A 22,173-nucleotide genomic window follows, 5' to 3' on the forward strand; every position below is an offset into this window, starting at 1 on the left:
CTGTAGACCTGGCTTATAATATAATAGACCTGGCCTGTATTATAATAGACCTGGCCTGTATTATAATAGACCTGATCTGTATTATAATAGACCTGGCCTGTATTATACTAGACCTGGCATGTAGACATGGCCTGTATAATAATAGATCTGGCCTGTTAATAATAGACCTGGTCTGTATTACAAAAGACCTGGCCTGTATTAAACTAGACCTGGCCTGTAGAACTGACCTGTTTTATAATGGACCTGGCCTGTGTTAAAGTAGACCTGGCCTGTATTATACTAGACCTGGCAGGTAGAGAGGGCCTGTATAATAATCGATCTGACCTGTATAATAATAGACCTTGTCCGTATTATAATAGACATGGTCTGTTTTATAATAGACCTGGCCTGTATTATAATAGACCTGGCCTGTATTATACTATAACTGACCTGTAGACCAGGCCTGTTTTATAATAGATCTGGCCTGTATAATAATAGACCTGGTATGTATTATAATAGACCTGACCTGTATTATACTAGACCTGGCCTGTAGACCTGGCCTGTGTTATAATAGACCTGGCCTGTATTATAATAGACCAGTCCCGTATTATAATATACCTGGTCTTTATTATAACAGACCTGTTCTGTATTATAATAGACCTGGCCTGTTTTATACTAGACCTGGCCTGTAGACCTGAAATGTATTATTATGGACCTGGCCTGTGTTATAATAGACATGGTCTGTATTATAATAGACCAGTCCCGTATTATAATATACCTGGTCTTTATTATAACAGACCTGTTCTGTATTATAATAGACCTGGCCTGTTTTATACTAGACCTGGCCTGTAGACCTGAAATGTATTATTATGGACCTGGTCTGTATTATAATAGACCTGACCTGTAGACCTGGCTTATAATATAATAGACCTGGCCTGTATTATAATAGACCTGGTCTGTATTATAATAGACCTGATCTGTGTTATAATAGACCTGGCCTGTTTTATACTAGACCTGGCCTGTAGACCTGAAATGTATTATTATGGACCTGTTCTGTATTATAATAGACCTGCCCTGTAGACCTGGCTTATAATATAATAGACCTGGCCTGTATTATAATTTACCTGACCTGTATTATAATATACCTCATCTGTATAATAATAGACCTGGTCTGTTTTATAATAGACCTTGCCTTTAAACCAGGCCTGTATTATAAAAGACCTGGTCTGTATTATACTAGACCTGCCTGTAGACATGGTCTGTATTATAATAGACCTGGCCTGTATTATACTAGACCTGGCCTGTAGACCTGGTCTGTATTATAATAGACCTGGTCTGTATTATAATAGACCTGGCCTGTATTATACTAGACCTCGCCTGTAGACCTGTCCTGTAATATAATAGACCTGGCCTGTATTATAATAGTTCTGGTCTGTATTATAATAGACCTGGCCTGTATTATACTAGACCTGGCCTGTAGACCTGGCTTGTAATATAATAGACCTGGTCTGTATTATAATAGACCTGGCCTGTATTATAATAGACCTGATCTTTATTATAATAGACCTGGCCTGTATTATACTAGACCTGGCCTGTAGACATGGTCTGTATTATAATAGACCTGGCCTGTATTATACTAGACCTGGCCTGTAGACCTGGTCTGTATTATAATAGACCTGGCCTGTATTATAATAGTTCTGGTCTGTATTATAATAGACCTGGCCTGTATTATACTAGACCTGGCCTGTAGACCTGGCTTATAATATAATAGACCTGGCCTGTATTATAATAGACCTGGCCTGTATTATAATAGACCTGATCTGTATTATAATAGACCTGGCCTGTATTATACTAGACCTGGCATGTAGACATGGCCTGTATAATAATAGATCTGGCCTGTTAATAATAGACCTGGTCTGTATTACAAAAGACCTGGCCTGTATTAAACTAGACCTGGCCTGTAGAACTGACCTGTTTTATAATGGACCTGGCCTGTGTTAAAGTAGACCTGGCCTGTATTATACTAGACCTGGCAGGTAGAGAGGGCCTGTATAATAATCGATCTGACCTGTATAATAATAGACCTTGTCCGTATTATAATAGACATGGTCTGTTTTATAATAGACCTGGCCTGTATTATAATAGACCTGGCCTGTATTATACTATAACTGACCTGTAGACCAGGCCTGTTTTATAATAGATCTGGCCTGTATAATAATAGACCTGGTATGTATTATAATAGACCTGACCTGTATTATACTAGACCTGGCCTGTAGACCTGGCCTGTGTTATAATAGACCTGGCCTGTATTATAATAGACCAGTCCCGTATTATAATATACCTGGTCTTTATTATAACAGACCTGTTCTGTATTATAATAGACCTGGCCTGTTTTATACTAGACCTGGCCTGTAGACCTGAAATGTATTATTATGGACCTGGCCTGTGTTATAATAGACATGGTCTGTATTATAATAGACCAGTCCCGTATTATAATATACCTGGTCTTTATTATAACAGACCTGTTCTGTATTATAATAGACCTGGCCTGTTTTATACTAGACCTGGCCTGTAGACCTGAAATGTATTATTATGGACCTGGTCTGTATTATAATAGACCTGACCTGTAGACCTGGCTTATAATATAATAGACCTGGCCTGTATTATAATAGACCTGGCCTGTATTATAATAGACCTGGTCTGTATTATAATAGACCTGGTCTGTATTATAATTGATCTGACCTGTATTATACTAGACCTGGCCTGTAGACATGGTCTGTATTATAATAGACCTGGCCTGTATTATACTAGACCTGGCCTGTATTATACTAGACCTGGCCTGTAATATACTAGACCTGGCCTGTAAACCCGGCCTGTATTATAATAAACCTGTTCTGTATTATAATTGACCTGACCTGTATTATACTAGACCTGGCCTGTAGACATGGTCTGTATTATAATAGACCTGGTCTGTATTATAATAGACCTGGCCTGTATTATACTAGACCTTGCCTGTAGACCTGGCCTGTAATATAATAGACATGGTCTGTATTATAATAGACCTGGCCTGTATTATAATTTACCTGACCTGTATTATAATATACCTCATCTGTATAATAATAGACCTGGCCTGTAGACATGGTCTGTATTATAATAGACCTGGTCTGTATTATAATAGACCTGGTCTGTTTTATAATAGACCTTGCCTTTAAACCAGGCCTGTATTATAAAAGACCTGGTCTGTATTATACTAGACCTGCCTGTAGACATGGTCTGTATTATAATAGACCTGGCCTGTATTATACTAGAGCTGGCCTGTAGACCTGGTCTGTATTATAATAGACCTGGTCTGTATTATAATAGACCTGGCCTGTATTATACTAGACCTCGCCTGTAGACCTGGCCTGTAATATAATAGACCTGGCCTGTATTATAATAGTTCTGGTCTGTATTATAATAGACCTGGCCTGTATTATACTAGACCTGGCCTGTAGACCTGGCTTGTAATATAATAGACCTGGCCTGTATTATAATAGACCTGGCCTGTATTATAATAGACCTGGCCTGTTTTATACTAGACCTGGCATGTAGACATGGCCTGTATAATAATAGATCTGGCCTGTTAATAATAGACCCGGTCTGTATTACAATAGATCTGGCCTGTATTATACTAGACCTGGCCTGTAGAACTGACCTGTATTATAATGGACCTGGCCTGTGTTACAGTAGACCTGGCCTGTATTATACTAGACCTGGCATGTAGAGATGGCCTGTATAATAATCGATCTGGCCTGTATAATAATAGACCTTGTCTGTATTATAATAGACATGGTCTGTATTATAATAGACCTGGCCTGTATTATACTAGACCTGGCCTGTAGACCTGGATTGTAATAGAGTAGACCTGGCCTGTATTATAATAGACCTGGCCTGTATTATAATAGACCTGATCTGTATTATAATAGACCTGGCCTGTATTATACTAGACCTGGCCTGTAGACATGGTCTGTATTATAATAGACCTGGCCTGTATTATACTAGACCTGGCCTGTAGACCTGGTCTGTATTATAATAGACCTGGTCTGTATTATAATAGACCTGGCATGTATTATACTAGACCTCGCCTGTAGACCTGGCCTGTAATATAATAGACCTGGCCTGTATTATAATAGTTCTGGTCTGTATTATAATAGACCTGGCCTGTATTATACTAGACCTGGCCTGTAGACCTGGCTTGTAATATAATAGACCTGGCCTGTATTATAATAGACCTGGCCTGTATTATAATAGACCTGATCTGTATTATAATAGACCTGGCCTGTATTATAGTAGACCTGGCATGTAGACATGGCCTGTATAATAATAGATCTGGCCTGTTAATAATAGACCTGGTCTATATTACAAAAGACCTGGCCTGTATTAAACTAGACCTGGCCTGTAGAACTGACCTGTATTATAATGGACCTGGCCTGTGTTACAGTAGACCTGGCCTGTATTATACTAGACCTGGCATGTAGAGATGGCCTGTATAATAATCGATCTGGCCTATATAATAATAGACCTTGTCCGTATTATAATAGACATGGTCTGTTTTATAATAGACCTGGCCTGTATTATAATAGACCTGGCCTTTATAATACTATAACTGACCTGTAGACCTGGCCTGTTTTATAATAGACCTGGCCTGTATTATACTAGACCTGGCATGTCGACAAGGCCTGTATTATAATAGACCTGGCCTGTATTATACTATATCTGACCTGTAGACCTGGCCTGTTTTATAATAGACCTGGCCTGTTTTATACTAGACCTGGCATGTAGACATGGCCTGTATAATAATAGATCGGGCCTGTATAATAATAGACCTGGCCTGTATAATAATAGACCTGGTCTGTATAATAATAGACCTGGTCTGTATTATAATAGACCTGGCCTGTAGTATAATTTACCTGACCTGTATTATAATATACCTCATATGTATAATAATAGACCTGATCTGTTTTATAATAGACCTTGCCTGTAAACCAGGCCTGTAATATAATAGACCTGGCCTGTATTATAATAGACCTGGCCTGTATTATAATAGTTCTGGTCTGTATTATAATAGACCTGGCCTGTATTATACTAGACCTGGCCTGTAGACCTGGCTTGTAATATAATAGACCTGGCCTGTATTATAATAGACCTGGCCTGTATTATAATAGACCTGGCCTGTTTTATACTAGACCTGGCATGTAGACATGGCCTGTATAATAATAGATCTGGCCTGTTAATAATAGACCCGGTCTGTATTACAATAGACCTGGCCTGTATTATACTAGACCTGGCCTGTAGAACTGACCTGTATTATAATGGACCTGGCCTGTGTTACAGTAGACCTGGCCTGTATTATACTAGACCTGGCATGTAGAGATGGCCTGTATAATAATCGATCTGGCCTGTATAATAATAGACCTTGTCTGTATTATAATAGACATGGTCTGTATTATAATAGACCTGGCCTGTATTATACTAGACCTGGCCTGTAGACCTGGATTGTAATAGAGTAGACCTGGCCTGTATTATAATAGACCTGGCCTGTATTATAATAGACCTGATCTGTATTATAATAGACCTGGCCTGTAGACATGGTCTGTATTATAATAGACCTGGCCTGTATTATACTAGACCTGGCCTGTAGACCTGGTCTGTATTATAATAGACCTGGTCTGTATTATAATAGACCTGGTATGTATTATACTAGACCTCGCCTGTAGACCTGGCCTGTAATATAATAGACCTGGCCTGTATTATAATAGTTCTGGTCTGTATTATAATAGACCTGGCCTGTATTATACTAGACCTGGCCTGTAGACCTGGCTTGTAATATAATAGACCTGGCCTGTATTATAATAGACCTGGCCTGTATTATAATAGACCTGGTCTGTATTACAATAGACCTTGCCTGTATTATAATAGACCTGGCCTGTAGACCTGGCCTGTATTCAAATAGACATGTTCTTTATTATAATATACCTGGACTGTATTATACTAGTCCTTGCCTGTAGACCTGGCCTGTATTGTAATAGGCCTGGCCTGTATTATAATAGACCTGGCCTGTATTATAATAGACCTGGCCTGTATTATAATAGACCTGGCCTGTATTATACTAGATCTGGCCTGTAGACCTGGTCTGTATTATAATAGACCTGGCCTATATTATACTAGACCTCGCCTGTAGACCTGGCCTGTAATATAATAGACTTGGCCTGTATTATAATAGTTCTGGTCTGTATTATAATAGACCTGGCCTGTATTATACTAGACCTGGCCTGTAGACCTGGCTTGTAATATAATAGACCTGGCCTGTATTATAATATACCTGGCCTGTATTATACTAGACCTGGCCTGTAGAACTGACCTGTATTATAATGGACCTGGCCTGTGTTACAGTAGACACGGCCTGTATTATACTAGACCTGGCATGTAGAGATGGCCTGTATAATAATCGATCTGGCCTGTATAATAATAGACCTTGTCTGTATTATAATAGACATGGTCTGTATTATAATAGACCTGGCCTGTATTATAATAGACCTGGCCTGTATTATACTATAACTGACCTGTAGACTTGGCCTGTTTTATAATAGACCTGGCCTGTATTATACTAGATCTGGCATGTCGACAAGGCCTGTATTATAATAGACCTGGCCTGTATTATAATAGACCTGGCCTGTATTATACTATAACTGACCTGTAGACCTGGCCTGTTATATAATAGACCTGGCCTGTATTATACTAGACCTGGCATGTAGACATGGCCTGTATAATAATAGATCTGGCCTGTATAATAAGAGACCTGGTATGTATTATAATAGAATCGACCTGTATTATACTAGACCTGGCCTGTAGACCTGGCCTGTGTTTTAATAGACCTGGCCTGTATTATAATAGACCAAACCTGTATTATAATATACCTGGTCTGTATTATAACAGACCTGTTCTGTTTTATACTAGACCTGGCCTGTAGACCTGACATGTATTATTATGGACCTGGCCTGTGTTATAATAGACCTGGCCTGTTTTATAATAGACCTGGTCTGTATTATAACAGACCTGGCATGTCGACAAGGCCTGTATAATAATTGATCTGGCCTGTATTATACTAGACCTGGCATGTAGACATGAGCTGTATAATAATAGATCTGGCCTGTATAATAATAGACCTGGTCTGTTTTATAATAGAACTTGCCTGTAAACCAGGCCTGTATAATAATAGACCTGGTCTGTATTATACTAGACCTGCCTGTAGACATGGTCTGTATTATACTAGACCTGGCCTGTAGACCTGCTCTGTATTATAATAGACCTGGCCTGTATTATACTAGACCTCGCCTGTAGACCTGGCCTGTAAAATAATAGACCTGGCCTGTATTTTAATAGTTCTGGTCTGTATTATAATAGACCTGGCCTGTATTATAATAAACCTGATCTGTATTATAATAGACATGGCCTGTATTATACTAGACCTGGCATGAAGACGTGGCCTGTATAATAATAGATCTGGCCTGTTAATAATAGACCTGGTCTGTATTACAATAGACCTGGCCTGTATTATACTAGACCTGGCCTGTAGAACTGACCTGTATTATAATGGACCTGGCCTGTGTTACAGTAGACACGGCCTGTATTATACTAGACCTGGCATGTAGAGATGGCCTGTATAATAATCGATCTGGCCTGTATAATAATAGACCTTGTCTGTATTATAATAGACATGGTCTGTATTATAATAGACCTGGCCTGTATTATAATAGACCTGGCCTGTATTATACTATAACTGACCTGTAGACCTGGCCTGTTTTATAATAGACCTGGCCTGTATTATACTAGATCTGGCATGTCGACAAGGCCTGTATTATAATAGACCTGGCCTGTATTATAATAGACCTGGCCTGTATTATACTATAACTGACCTGTAGACCTGGCCTGTTATATAATAGACCTGGCCTGTATTATACTAGACCTGGCATGTAGACATGGCCTGTATAATAATAGATCTGGCCTGTATAATAAGAGACCTGGCCTGTATAATAATAGACCTGGTCTGTATTATAATAGACCTGGCCTGTATTATAATAGACCTGGCCTGTAAACCCGACCTGTATTGTAATAGACCTGGCCTGTATTATAATAGACCTGACCTGTATTATAATAGCCCTGGCCTTTATTATACTATACCTGACCTGTAGACCTGGCCTGTTTAATAATAGACATGGCTAGTATTATACTAGACCTGGCATGTAGACATGGTATGTATAATAATAGATCTGGTCTGTATGATAATAGACCTGGCCTGTATTATACTATAACTGACCTGTAGACCTGGCCTGCTTTATAATAGACTTGGCCTGTATTAAAATAGACCTGGCCTGTATAATAGACCTGGCCTGTATTATAATATACCTGGTCTGTATTACAATAGACCTTGCCTGTATTATAATAGACCTGGCCTGTAGACCTGGCCTGTATTCAAATAGACATGTTCTTTATTATAATATACCTGGCATGTATTATAATTTACCTGACCTATGTTATAATATACCTGGTCTGTATTATAATAGACCTGGTCTGTATTATAATTGACCTGACCTGTATTATACTAGACCTGTTCTGTAGACAAGACCTGGCCTGTATTATAATAGACCTGGCCTGTATTATAATAGTTCTGGTCTGTATTATAATAGACATGGCCTGTATTGTACTAGACCTGGCCTGTAGACCTGGCCTGTAATATAATAGACCTGGCCTGTATTATAATAGACCTGGTCTGTATTATAATAGACCTGATCTGTATTATAATAGACCTGGCCTGTATTATACTAGACCTGGCATGTAGACATGGCCTGTGTAATAATAGATCTGGCCTGTTAATAATACACCTGGTCTGTATTACAATAGACCTGGCCTGTACTATACTAGACCTGGCCTGTAGAACTGACCTGTATTATAATGGACCTGGCCTGTGTTACAGTAGACCTGGCCTGTATTATACTAGACCTGGCATGTAGAGATGGCCTGTATAACAATCGTTCTGGCCTGTATAATAACAGACATTGTCCGTATTATAATAGACATGGTCTGTTTTATAATAGACCTGGCCTGTATTATAATAGACCTGGCCTGTATTATACTATAACTGACCTGTAGACCTGGCCTGTTTTATAATAGACCTGGCCTGTATTATACTAGACCTGGCATGTCGACAAGGCCTGTATTATAATAGACCTGGCCTGTATTATACTATAACTGACCTGTAGACCTGGCCTGCTTTATAATAGACTTGGCCTGTTTTAAAATAGACCTGGGCTGTATTATAATATACCTTTCCAGTATAATAATAGACATGGCCTGTATTATAATAGACCTGGCCAGTATTATAATATACCTGGTCTGTATTACAATAGACCTTGCCTGTATTATAATAGACCTGGCCTGTAGACCTGGCCTGTATTATAATAGACCTGGACTGTATTACAATAGACCTGGCCTGTAGACCTGGCCTGTATTGTAATAGGCCTGGCCTGTATTATAATAGACCTGGCCTGTATTTGAATAGACCTGGTGTGTATTATAATAGACCTGACCTGTATTATACTAGACCTGGCCTGTAGACCTGGCCTGTATTATAATAGACCTGGACTGTATTATAATAGACATGGCCTGTAGACCTGGTCTGTATTATAATTGACCTGGTCTGTATTATAATAGACTTAGCCTGTATTATAATAGAACTTGCCTGTATTATAATAGACCTGGCCTGTATTATAATATACCTGGTCTGTATTACAATTGACCTTGCCTGTATTATAATAGACCTGGCCTGTATTATAGTAGACCTTGGCTGTAGACCTGGCCTGTAATATAACACACATGGTCTGTATTATAATAGACCTGGCCTGTATTATAATTTGCCTGACCTGTATTATAATATACCTCATCTGTTTTATAATAGACCTTGCCTGTAAACCAGGCCTGTATTCAAATAGACATGTTCTTTATTATAATATACCTGGACTGTATTATACTAGACCTGGCCTGTAGACCTGGCCTGTATTATAATAGAACTGGCCTGTAAACCCGGCCTGTATTATAATAGACCTGGTCTGTATTATAATAGACCTGACCTGTATTATACTAGACATGGCCTTTAGACCTGGCCTGTATTATAATAGACCTGGCCTGTATTATGCTAGACATGGCCTGTAGACCTTGCCTGTATTATAATTGACCTGGTCTGTATTTGAATAGACCTGGCATGTAGACATGGCCTGTATAATAATAGACCTGGCCTGTTTAATAATAGACCTGACCTGTATTATACTAGACCTGGCCTGTAGACCAGGCCTGTGTTATAATAGACCTGGCCTGTATTATAATAGACCTGGCCTGTTTTATAATTTACCTCACCGGTGTTATAATATACCTGGTCTGTATTATAATAGACCTGGCCTGTATTATAATAGACCTGACCTGTATTATACTAGACCTGGCCTGTAGACATGGTCTGTATTATAATAGACCTGGCCTGTATTATTCTGACCTGGCCTGTATTATACTAGACCTGGCCTGTAGTATACTAGACCTGGCCTGTAAACCAGGCCTGTATTATAATAGACCTGGTCTGTATTATAATTGACCTGACCTGTATTATACTAGACCTGGCCTGTAGACATGGTCTGTATTATAATAGACCCGGCTTGTATTATACTAGACCTGGCCTGTAGACCTGGTCTGTATTATAATAGACCTGGTCTGTATTATAATAGACCTGGCCTGTATTATACTAGACCTGGCATGTAGACAAGGCCTGTATTATAATAGATCTGGGTTGTATTATACTATAACTGACCTGTAGACCTGGCCTGTTTTATAATAGACCTGGCCTGTATTATACTAGACCTGGCATGTAGACATGGCCTGTATAATAATAGATCTGGCCTGTATAATAATAGACCTGGCCTGTATAATAATAGACCTGGTCTGTATTATAATAGACCTGGCCTGTATTATAATAGACCTGGCCAGTATTATAATAGACCTGACCTGTAGACCTGGCCTGTATTATAATAGACCTGGCCTGTAGTATACTATAACTGACCTGTAGACCTGGCCTTTTTTATAATAGATATGGTTAGTATTATACTAGACCTGGCATTTAGACATGGCCTGTATTATAATAGACCTAGCCTGTATTATACTATAACTGACCTGTAGACCTGGCCTGCTTTATAATAGACCTGGCCTGTATTAAAATAGACCTGGGCTGTATTATAATATACCTTTCCAGTATAAAAATACACATGGCCTGTATTACAACAGACCTTGCCTGTATTATAATAGACCTGGCCTGTAGACCTGCCCTGTATTGTAATAGGCCTGGCCTGTATTATAATAGACCTGACCTGTATTATACTAGACCTGGCCTGGAGACCTGGCCTGTATTTTAATAGACCTGGCCTGTATTATAATAGACCTGGCCTGTATTATACTATAACTGACCTGTAGACCTGGCCTGCTTTATAATAGAACTGGCCTGTATTAAAATAGACCTGGGCTGTATTATAATATACCTTTCCAGTATAATAATAGACATGGCCTGTATTATAATAGACCTGGCCTGTATTATAATATACCTGGTCTGTATTACAATAGACCTTGCCTGTATTATAACAGACCTGGCCTGTAGACCTGCCCTGTATTATAATAGACCTGGCCTGCATTATACTAGACCTAGCCTGTATTATACTCGACCTGGTCTGTTTTATAATAAGCCAGCATGTATGATACTAGACCTGGCCTGTAGATCTGGCCAGAATTATAATAGACCTGGTCTGTATTATAATAGACTTAGCCTTTATTATAATAGAACTTGCCTGTATTATATTAGACCTGGTCTGTATTATAATATACCTGGTCTGTATTATAATAGACCTGGCCTGTATTCAAATAGACATGTTCTTTATTATAATATACCTGGACTGTATTATACTAGACCTGGCCTGTAGACCTGGCCTGTATTATAATAGACCTGGCCTGTTTTATAATAGACCTGGCCTGTATTAAAATAGACCTGGGCTGTATTATAATATACCTTTCCAGTATAAAAATACACATGGCCTGTATTACAATAGACCTTGCCTGTATTATAATAGACCTGGCCTGTAGACCTGGCCTGTATTGTAATAGGCCTGGCCTGTATTATAATAGACCTGACCTGTATTATACTATACCTGGCCTGGAGACCTGGCCTGTATTTTAATAGACCTGGCCTGTATTATAATAGACCTGGCCTGTATTATACTATAACTGACCTGTAGACCTGGCCTGCTTTATAATAGACCTGGCCTGTATTAAAATAGACCTGGGCTGTATTATAATATACCTTTCCAGTATAATAATAGACATGGCCTGTATTATAATAGACCTGGCCTGTATTATAATATACCTGGTCTGTATTACAATAGACCTTGCCTGTATTATAACAGACCTGGCCTGTAGACCTGCCCTGTATTATAATAGACCCGGCCTGTATTATACTAGACCTAGCCTGTATTATACTCGACCTGGTCTGTTTTATAATAAGCCAGCATGTATGATACTAGACCTGGCCTGTAGATCTGGCCAGAATTATAATAGACCTGGTCTGTATTATAATAGACTTAGCCTGTATTATAATAGAACTTGCCTGTATTATATTAGACCTGGTCTGTATTATAATATACCTGGTCTGTATTATAATAGACCTGGTGTCACGCCCTGGCCTTAGTATTCTTTGCTTTCTTTATTATTTTAGTTAGGTCAGGGTGTGACATGGGTATTTATGTGGGTTTTTGTAGTGTCCAGGGTGATTGTAAGGTTTAGGGGGTTTATTTAGAGTAGTTGGCTTTATGTTTAGTATAGTTGTCTAGCTGTGTCTATGTTGTGTGTAGTTGTCTAGGAAAGTCTATGGTTGCCTGAATGGGTTCCCAATTAGAGACAGCTGGTTTCTGTTGTCTCTGATTGGGAGCCATATTTAAGGTAGCCATAGGCTTTAGTTTGTTGTGGGGAATTGTCTATGTAGAACGTTTGTAGCCTGTATGTATGTGCACAACGTTTGTAGCTTCACGGTCGTTTTGTTGTTTTGTTAGTTTGTATAGTGGTTTGTGTCGTGTTCATCTTCGTGGTGTTATTAAAAGAAGATGGCTTATTTTCCAAATGCTGCGTTTTGGTCCGTCTCTCAACCACACGATCGTGACAGAATTCCCCACCACAACAGGATCAAGCAGCATGATCGGAACCAACAACAGCGGCAAAGTAAACAGGACTCATGGACATGGGAGGAGATCCTGGACGGCAAAGGACCCTGGACTCAGCCAGGGGAATATCGCCGTCCCAAAGCGGAGCTGGAGGCAGCGAAAGCGGAGAGGCGGTTTTATGAGGCAAAGGCAAGGCAGAGTGGCTGGAAGCCCGTGAGTAACACCCAAAAATTTCTTGGGGGGGGGGCTAAAGGGGAGTGTGGCGAAGCCGGGTTGGATACCTGAGCCAACTCCCCGGGCTTGCCGTGGAGTAAGAGGGCGTCGTACTGGTCAGACACCGTGTTATGCGGTAAAGCGCACGGTGTCCCCAGTACGCGTGCTTAGCCCAGTGCGGGCTATTCCACCTTGCCGCACTGGGAGGGCTAGGTTGGGCATCGAGCCGAGTGCCATGAAGCCGGCCCAACGTATCTGGTCTCCAGTACGTCTCCTCGGGCCGGCGTACATGGCACCAGCCTTACAGGTGGTGTCCCCGGTTCGCCTGCATAGCCCAGTGCGGGCTATTCCACCTCGCCGCACTGGCAGGGCTACGGGGACCATTCAACCTGGTAAGGTTGGGGAGGCTCGGTGCTCAAGAGCACGTGTCCTCCTTCACGGTCCGGTATATCCGGCGCCACCTTCCCACCCCAGCTCAGTACCACCAGTGCCTACACCACGCACCAGGCTTCCAGTGCATCTCCAGAGCCCTGTTCCTCCTCCACGCACTCTCCCTATGGTGCGTGTCTCCAGCCCAGTGCCTCCAGTTCCGGCACCACGCACTAAGCCACCTGTGCGTCTCCTGAGTCCTGTACACACTGTTATTTCTCCCCGCACTCGTCCTGAGGTGCGTGCCCTCAGTCCGGTACCACGCACCAGGCATATAGTGCGCTTTGAGAACTCAGTGTGCCCTGTTGTTGTTCCCCGCACTAGCCTTAAGGTGCGTGTCATTAGCCCGGTACCTCCAGTTCCGGTACCACGCACCAGGCCTACAGTGCGTCTCAGCCGGCCAGAGTCTGCCGTCTGCCCAGCGGCGCCTGAACTGCCCGTCTGCCCAGCGGCGCCTGAACTGCCCGTCTGCCCAGCGGCGCCTGAACTGCCCGTCTGCCCAGCGGCGCCTGAACTGCCCGTCTGCCCAGCGGCGCCTGAACTGCCCGTCTGCCCAGCGGCGCCTGAACTGCCCGTCTGCCCAGCGGCGCCTGAACTGCCCGTCTGCCCTACGCCGTCTGAACTGTCCGTCTGCCATGAGCCTGCAAAGCCGCCCGTCTGCCATGAGCCTGCAAAGCCGCCCGTCTGCCATGAGCCTACAGAGCCGTCAGCCAGACAGGAGCCGCTAGAGCCGTCCGCCAGACAGGAGCCGCCAGAGCCTTCCGCCAGACCGGATCAGCCAGAGCCTTCCGCCAGACCGGATCAGCCAGAGCCTTCCGCCAGACCGGATCAGCCAGAGCCTTCCGCCAGACCGGATCAGCCAGAGCCTTCCGCCAGACCGGATCAGCCAGAGCCTTCCGCCAGACCGGATCAGCCAGAGCCGTCAGCCAGCCATGACCAGCCAGAGCCGTCAGCCAGCCATGACCAGCCAGAGCCGTCAGCCAGCCATGACCAGCCAGAGCCGTCAGCCAGCCATGACCAGCCAGAGCCGTCAGCCAGCCATGACCAGCCAGAGCCGTCAGCCAGCCATGACCAGCCAGAGCCGTCAGCCAGCCATGACCAGCCAGAGCCGTCAGCCAGCCATGACCAGCCAGAGCCGTCAGCCAGCCAGGATCCGCCAGCCAGTCCGGAGCTGCCGTCCCTCAGCCCGGAGCTGCCGTCCCTCAGCCCGGAGCTGCCGTCCCTCAGCCCGGAGCTGCCGTCCCTCAGCCCGGAGCTGCCGTCCCTCATCCCGGTGTTGCCCCTTATCCCGGTGCTGCCCCTTGTGTCGATGTTACCCAAAAGATTAAGTGGGGGTAATATGAGGGTGGTCATTTGTAGGGGTAGATATAAGCTGGGATTGACTATGGTGGGGTGGGGACCTCGCCCTGAGCCTGAGCCACCACCGTGGTCAGATGCCCACCCAGGCCCTCCCCTAGACTTTGTGCTGGTGCGCCCGGAGTTCGCACCTTAAGGGGGGGGCTATGTCACGCCCTGGCCTTAGTATTCTTTGTTTTCTTTATTATTTTAGTTAGGTCAGGGTGTGACATGGGTATTTATGTGGGTTTTTGTAGTGTCCAGGGTGATTGTAAGGTTTAGGGGGTTTATTTAGAGTAGTTGGCTTTATGTTTAGTATAGTTGTCTAGCTGTGTCTATGTTGTGTGTAGTTGTCTAGGAAAGTCTATGGTTGCCTGAATGGGTTCCCAATTAGAGACAGCTGGTTTCTGTTGTCTCTGATTGGGAGCCATATTTAAGGTAGCCATAGGCTTTAGTTTGTTGTGGGGAATTGTCTATGTAGAACGTTTGTAGCCTGTATGTATGTGCACAACGTTTGTAGCTTCACGGTCGTTTTGTTGTTTTGTTAGTTTGTATAGTGGTTTGTGTCGTGTTCATCTTCGTGGTGTTATTAAAAGAAGATGGCTTATTTTCCAAATGCTGCGTTTTGGTCCGTCTCTCAACCACACGATCGTGACACCTGGCCTGTATTCAAATAGACATGTTCTTTATTATAATATACCTGGACTGTATTATACTAGACCTGGCCTGTAGACCTGGCCTGTATTATAATAGACCTGGCCTGTATTATAATAGACCTGGTCTGTGTTAAAATAGACCTGCCTGTATTATACTAGACCTGGCCTGTAATATAATAGACCTGGTCTGTATTATAAGAGACCTGGTCTGTTTTATAATAAGCCAGCAAGTATGATACTAGACCTGGCCTGTAGATCTGGCCAGTATTATAATAGACCTGGTCTGTATTATAATAGACCTAGCCTGTATTTAAATAAATCTTGCCTGTATTATATTAGACTTGGTCTGGATTAAAATAAACCTGGCCTGTATTATACTAGACCTGGCCTGTAGACCTGGCCTGTAATATAATAGACCTGACCCTGTACTTTACTAGACCTGGCCTGTATTAAAATAGACCTGGCCTGTATTATAATAGACGTTGACTGTATTATAATAGACCTGACCTGTATGATACTAGACCTGGCTTGTAGACCCGGCCTGTATTATAATAGTTCTGGTCTGTATTATAATAGACCTGGTATGTATTATAATAGACCTGACCTGTATTATACTAGACCTGGCCTGTAGACCTGGCCTGTATTATAATAGACCTGGCCTGTATTATACTAGACCTGGCCTGTAGCCCTGGCCTGTTTTATAATAGACCTGACCTGTATTATAATAGACCTGGCCTGTATTATAATAGACCTGGCCTGTAAACCCGGCCTGTTATCAAATCCCGTTAATACCCAGATACCCCGTCAACAAATCTTCAGCTATCAAATCCCGTTAGTACCCAGATACCCAGATAAGTAGAAAAGGAATTTCTCTCTGAGTCTCTGCCTCCATCTATTATGATCGAAAAGCAGCTTATCTTGGTGTTTTGATACAGCCAACAACATCCCCACCGCAGACAGCACACAGGTCAGCACAGGTTATTTCAGTCATTATTCACTATAAATCACATGCAATGAGCATGACAACAAGGCAATGAGCATGACAACATGGCAATGAGCATGACAACATGGCAATGAGCATGACAACATGGCAATGAGCATGACAACATGGCAATGAGCATGACAATGAGCATGACAACATGGCAATGAGCATGACAATGAGCATGACAACATGGCAATGAGCATGACAATGAGCATGACAACATGGCAATGAGCATGACAATGAGCATGACAACATGGCAATGAGCATGACAACATGGCAATGAGCATGACAACATGGCAATGAGCATGACAATGAGCATGACAACATGGCAATGAGCATGACAATGAGCATGACAACATGACAATGAGCATGACAACATGGCAATGAGCATGACAACATGGCAATGAGCATGACAACATGGCAATGAGCATGACAACATGGCAATGAGCATGACAACATGGCAATGAGCAGACAGTTATTATGGTGTTGGAACATCCAGAGATCTCAGTGTAGATTTTACATGTAGCCTAGTGTCATGTGGACACTTGCTAATCGAACATCTCATTCCAAAATCATGATCATTAATATGGAGTTAGTCCCCCCTTTTGCTGCTATAACAGCCTCCACTCTTCTGGGAAGGCTTTCCACTAGATGTTGGAACATTGCTGCTATAACAGCCTCCACTCTTCTGGGAAGGCTTTCCATTAGATGTTGGAACATTGCTGCTATAACAGCCTCCACTCTTCTGGGAAGGCTTTCCACTAGATGTTGGAACATTGCTGCTATTACAGCCTCCACTCTTCTGGGAAGGCTTTCCACTAGATGTTGGAACATTGCTGCTATAACAGCCTCCACTCTTCTGGGAAGGCTTTCCATTAGATGTTGGAACATTGCTGCTATTACAGCCTCCACTCTTCTGGGAAGGCTTTCCACTAGATGTTGTAACATTGCTGCTATACCAGCCTCCACTCTTCTGGGAAGGCTTTCCACTAGATGTTGGAATATTGCTGCTATAACAGCCTCCACTCTTCTGGGAAGGCTTTCCACTAGATGTTGGAACATTGCTGCTACAACAGCCTCCACTCTTCTGGGAAGGCTTTCCATTAGATGTTGGAACATTGCTGCTATAACAGCCTCCACTCTTCTGGGAAGGCTTTCCACTAGATGTTGGAACATTGCTGCTATAACAGCCTCCACTCTTCTGGGAAGGCTTTCTACTGGATGCTGGAACATTGCTGCTATAACAGCCTCCACTCTTCTGGGAAGGCTTTCCACTAGATATTGGAACATTTCTGTGGGGACTTGCTTCCATTCAGCCACAAGACTATTAGTGAGGTCGGCACTAACGTTGGGTGATTAGGTCCGGCTCGCAGTCCTAGTTCCAATTCATCCCAAAGGTGTTCGATGGGGCAGAGGTCAGGGCTCTGTGCAGGCCAGTCAAGTTCTTCCACACCGATCTCGACAAACCATTTCGGTATGGACCTTGCTTTGTGCACGGGGGCATTGTCATGCTGAAACAGGAAAGGGCCTTCCACAAACTGTTGCCACTCCAGCCGATGCCTGGCATTGTGCATGGTGATCTTAGGCTTGTGCGCGGCTGCTCTGCCATGGAAAACCATTTCATGAAGCTCCCGACCAACAGTTATTGTGCTGACGTTGCTTCCAGAGGCAGTTTGGAACTCGGTAGTGAGTGTTGCAACTGAGGACAGACAATTCTTTTTTTTAATTTTTACGCGCTTTAGCACTCAGCGGTCGCGTTCTGTGAGCTTGTGTGGCCTACCACTTGACGACTGAGCCGTTGTTGCTCCTAGACATTTCCACTTCACAATAACAGCACTTACAGTTGACCAGGGCAGCTCTAGCAGGGCAAAAATGTGATGAACTGACTTGTTGAAAAGGCTGAATCCTATGACGGTGCCACGTTAAACGTCACTGAGCTCTTCAGTAAGGCCAATACTTGTCTATGGAGATTGCATGGCGGTGTGCTCGATGTTATACACCTGTCAGCAATGGGTGTGGCTGAAATGGATGAATCCACTCATTTGAAGGGGTGTCCACATACTTTTGTATATATAGTGTACTAAACTACTAATAATTGAAATGAAAATGATAACAAATGCATCATCATTAGTTCATTAGATATACGCTGCTGTTACATTGTTCCAATACGGGCGTGGTCCATGGGCGAGTCTACTGTTTCAAGCTCCGCCTTTAGTGATAGAGCTCCATATACCGGGCTCATTCATTCCGGACACACTACACGAGTCAAACAAACGGACGGTGTGTACATTTGTGTTGACGTGTTTTAAACCCCGTTTACAACGGATTTCTGACTGGGACGCTAATAGGAGTTCCTTGGTTTACTTGGTGTCTATTCCCGTTTTGAGAAGAAAGAGTGCGAAGGAAACGTCTCTCATCTTGAGCTCCGCTCGCGAATGGAAAGCATCAGGAAATACATCTTCGTCCTCGACTCCGCTGTGGGACCTGGAATCTAAGATCAGAATAGTTTTTTGGAGGATCATTTATTTTAAATGGATTCCTTCTTTGTAGAGGTAAGTCAAAGTCTCTACATGTTATATTTTTGGGTCGTTGATTTCCAAAGTGATTGTAGGAGGCGAGACCGTCTTTGTTACATCTTTTACGAGCAGTGGACACTTATGTCCAGCAGTTTGAGTGGCTTAATTAATACATGTTTTTTTAGCGGCCCTTTTCGCCTGCAAAGTCAAATGTATTACTGGTTATTTCTCAAGGAGTAGATGTGTTCCTCAACTTCGTGTCAGTAGTTGGTGCAGGATAGGCTCTCTTCAGTCAGTCACAGCAGTCCCCAGCACGCTGCTCTGGGATAGCTCGGCCACTAATCAAACCTTATTTCTCATAAGCGCAGAACAAAACAGGTGTAGACTTTTACCGTCAAAGTACTTACGAGCCCTTTCCCAACAATGCAGAGTTAAAAAGTAAGGAAATGAACGAACAAAAAAATGTAAAATAGTAACACAATAAATAACAACAGCGAGGCTACATATGAGTACCAGTAACGAGTCAATGTGAAGGGGTACAAGGTAACTGAGGTACACAGGACGCAGCTGGACGGTCTGTCGATCGGGATCACAAGTTTACAGCCACATGTTACACTCTTCTTCTGACTCGTCACACACGCTGCTGCTCCTGTTTAATATCTATCCTGCTGCCTAGTCGCTTGATCCCTACCATATGTATATATCTACCTCAATTACCTGGTGGCCCTACACATCCACTCGTACTGGTACCCTGTGTATATAGCCTGGCACCCTGTGTATATAGCCTGGTACCCTGTGTATATCCGTGGGGCGACGCACAATTGGCATAGCGTCGTCCGGGTTAGGGAGGGTTTGGCCGGTAGGGGTAGGGATCCTTGTCCCAGTATGGAAAAATGTAATAAAATGTATGCACTCTACTGTAAGTCGCTCTGGATAAGAGCGTCTGCTAAATGACTAAAATGTAAATGTAAATAGCCAATATATTGTTACTCAGTACTGGCACCCTGTGTATATAGCCTGGCACCCTGTGTATATATAGCCAATATATTGTTACTCAGTACTGGCACCCTGTGTATATAGCCTGGCACCCTGTGTATATAGCCTGGCACCCTGTGTATATATAGCCAAGATATTGTTACTCAGTACTGGCACCCTGTGTATATAGCCTGGTACCCTGTGTATATAGCCTGGTACCCTGTGTATATAGCCAATATATTGTTACTCAGTACTGGCACCCTGTGTATATAGCCTGGCACCCTGTGTATATAGCCTGGTACCCTGTGTACATAGCCAAGATAGTGTTACTCAGTACTGGCACCCTGTGCATATAGCCTGGCACCCTGTGCATATAGCCTGGCACCCTGTGCATATAGCCTGGCACCCTGTGTATATAGCCACGATATCATTACTTTAGAGGTATACCTAGTTACTTATGACTCAAAGGACTCTACAGACCTGTCGATAGACCAACTGTAAACCAGCCTTAAACCTGCAACACGACAAGTGTGACAACCCTAGCCCTATTAAACAACCAGGCTAGATTTAATTAATCTGGGATCCAACAAGTGAAGGGAGTTAGTTAAAGAATAGCATTCCATGTAAACTCCCTCACTGTGACTCAGTGGAATGCAGAGATGACTAAAAGACGAGGCCTCATTGGCCACTGTCCCATTTTGGTATTACATGTCCTCTTAAAGGAACATAGACGTAAACAGAGACATGAGTTTAGTTATGCTCTTTTGGACCCTGATATGCAGCTGTGTAGCCTGGGGGAACATACTGCTGTTAGGCTGGGTTATCCTCTAAGCTGTGTGGCCTGGGGAACATACTGCTGTAAGGCTGGGTTATCCTCTAAGCTGTGTGGCCTGGAGGAACATACTGCTGTTAGGCTGGGTTATCCTCTAAGCTGTGTGGCCTGGGGAACATACTGCTGTAAGGCTGGGTTATCCTCTAAGCTGTGTGGCCTGGAGGAACATACTGCTGTAAGGCTGGGTTATCCTCGACGCTGTGTGGCCTGGAGGAACTTAACAAGTGAGTGTCTCAGGTAACTGAGAAAGCTTTGTTTTTAGAGCCTTTAACACAAACTTCGGGGAGGGGCCAGCTGAGTATAAGACTGTCATCTGTGCCATAGTCTCCTTCCTCTCTGCATGCTTACATCCTCACAACTGAGAACCCCCCAACACACACACACACACGCTCTCTCACACACACACGCTCTCTCTCACACACACACGCTCTCTCACACACACACACGCTCTCTCACACACACACACGCTCTCTCACACACACACACACGCTCTCTCACACACACACACGCTCTCTCACACACACACACGCTCTCTCACACACACACGCTCTCTCACACACACACGCTCTCTCACACACACGCGCTCTCTCACACACACGCGCTCTCTCTCTCTCGCTCTCGCTCTCGCTCTCTTCCCCCCCACCAGCCTGTGGCTGAACCAAACACCAGCAGTCGTAACCTTACCAAGTACTGTTCAGCATCAGTTTGACACTGAAGAGGAAGAAAGGAAATCATCCTGACGTCTTCACTGTTTTCATCTGATTGTTCTGTTGTGGGGTTGAGACCGTGTCTTGGTGCCTCTCAGACAACTCTGTCTCACACACAGCCAGCAAGCGAAATCAACCATTTTACACCTTGGTTATTAAACTTGACGATGAGGGTGAATCCCAGATATTTCTTTCTAAATGTAATTCATTCCCTCTATGGGATGGCTGGTATTCATGGTAAAAGTACCCCCTAACTCTTCTCCGGAACAGGG

At 43.2% G+C, this 22,173-nt stretch overlaps 1 protein-coding gene across 2 annotated transcripts in view; it reads left to right on the forward strand.

The window, feature by feature from the left end:
• The first annotated feature begins 19,092 nt into the window (after positions 1 to 19,092).
• Positions 19,093 to 22,173, forward strand: part of LOC139538537 (unconventional myosin-X-like) — a 192,071-nt gene continuing 188,990 nt past the window's right edge. Inside the window, exon 1 of one of the 2 annotated variants that reach the window (XR_011667754.1) lies at positions 19,093 to 19,423. Coding sequence is in view for 1 of the 2 variants with exons in the window: in XM_071340690.1 (XP_071196791.1) it covers positions 19,403 to 19,423 (21 nt within the window). In the remaining variant the exon portion in view is untranslated. The remainder of the gene's footprint in view (positions 19,424 to 22,173) is intronic. The other variant, XM_071340690.1, reaches the window with a different exon arrangement.

The sequence above is a fragment of the Salvelinus alpinus genome, chromosome 14, assembly GCF_045679555.1.
Source record: "Salvelinus alpinus chromosome 14, SLU_Salpinus.1, whole genome shotgun sequence".
Taxonomy (NCBI): domain Eukaryota; kingdom Metazoa; phylum Chordata; class Actinopteri; order Salmoniformes; family Salmonidae; genus Salvelinus; species Salvelinus alpinus.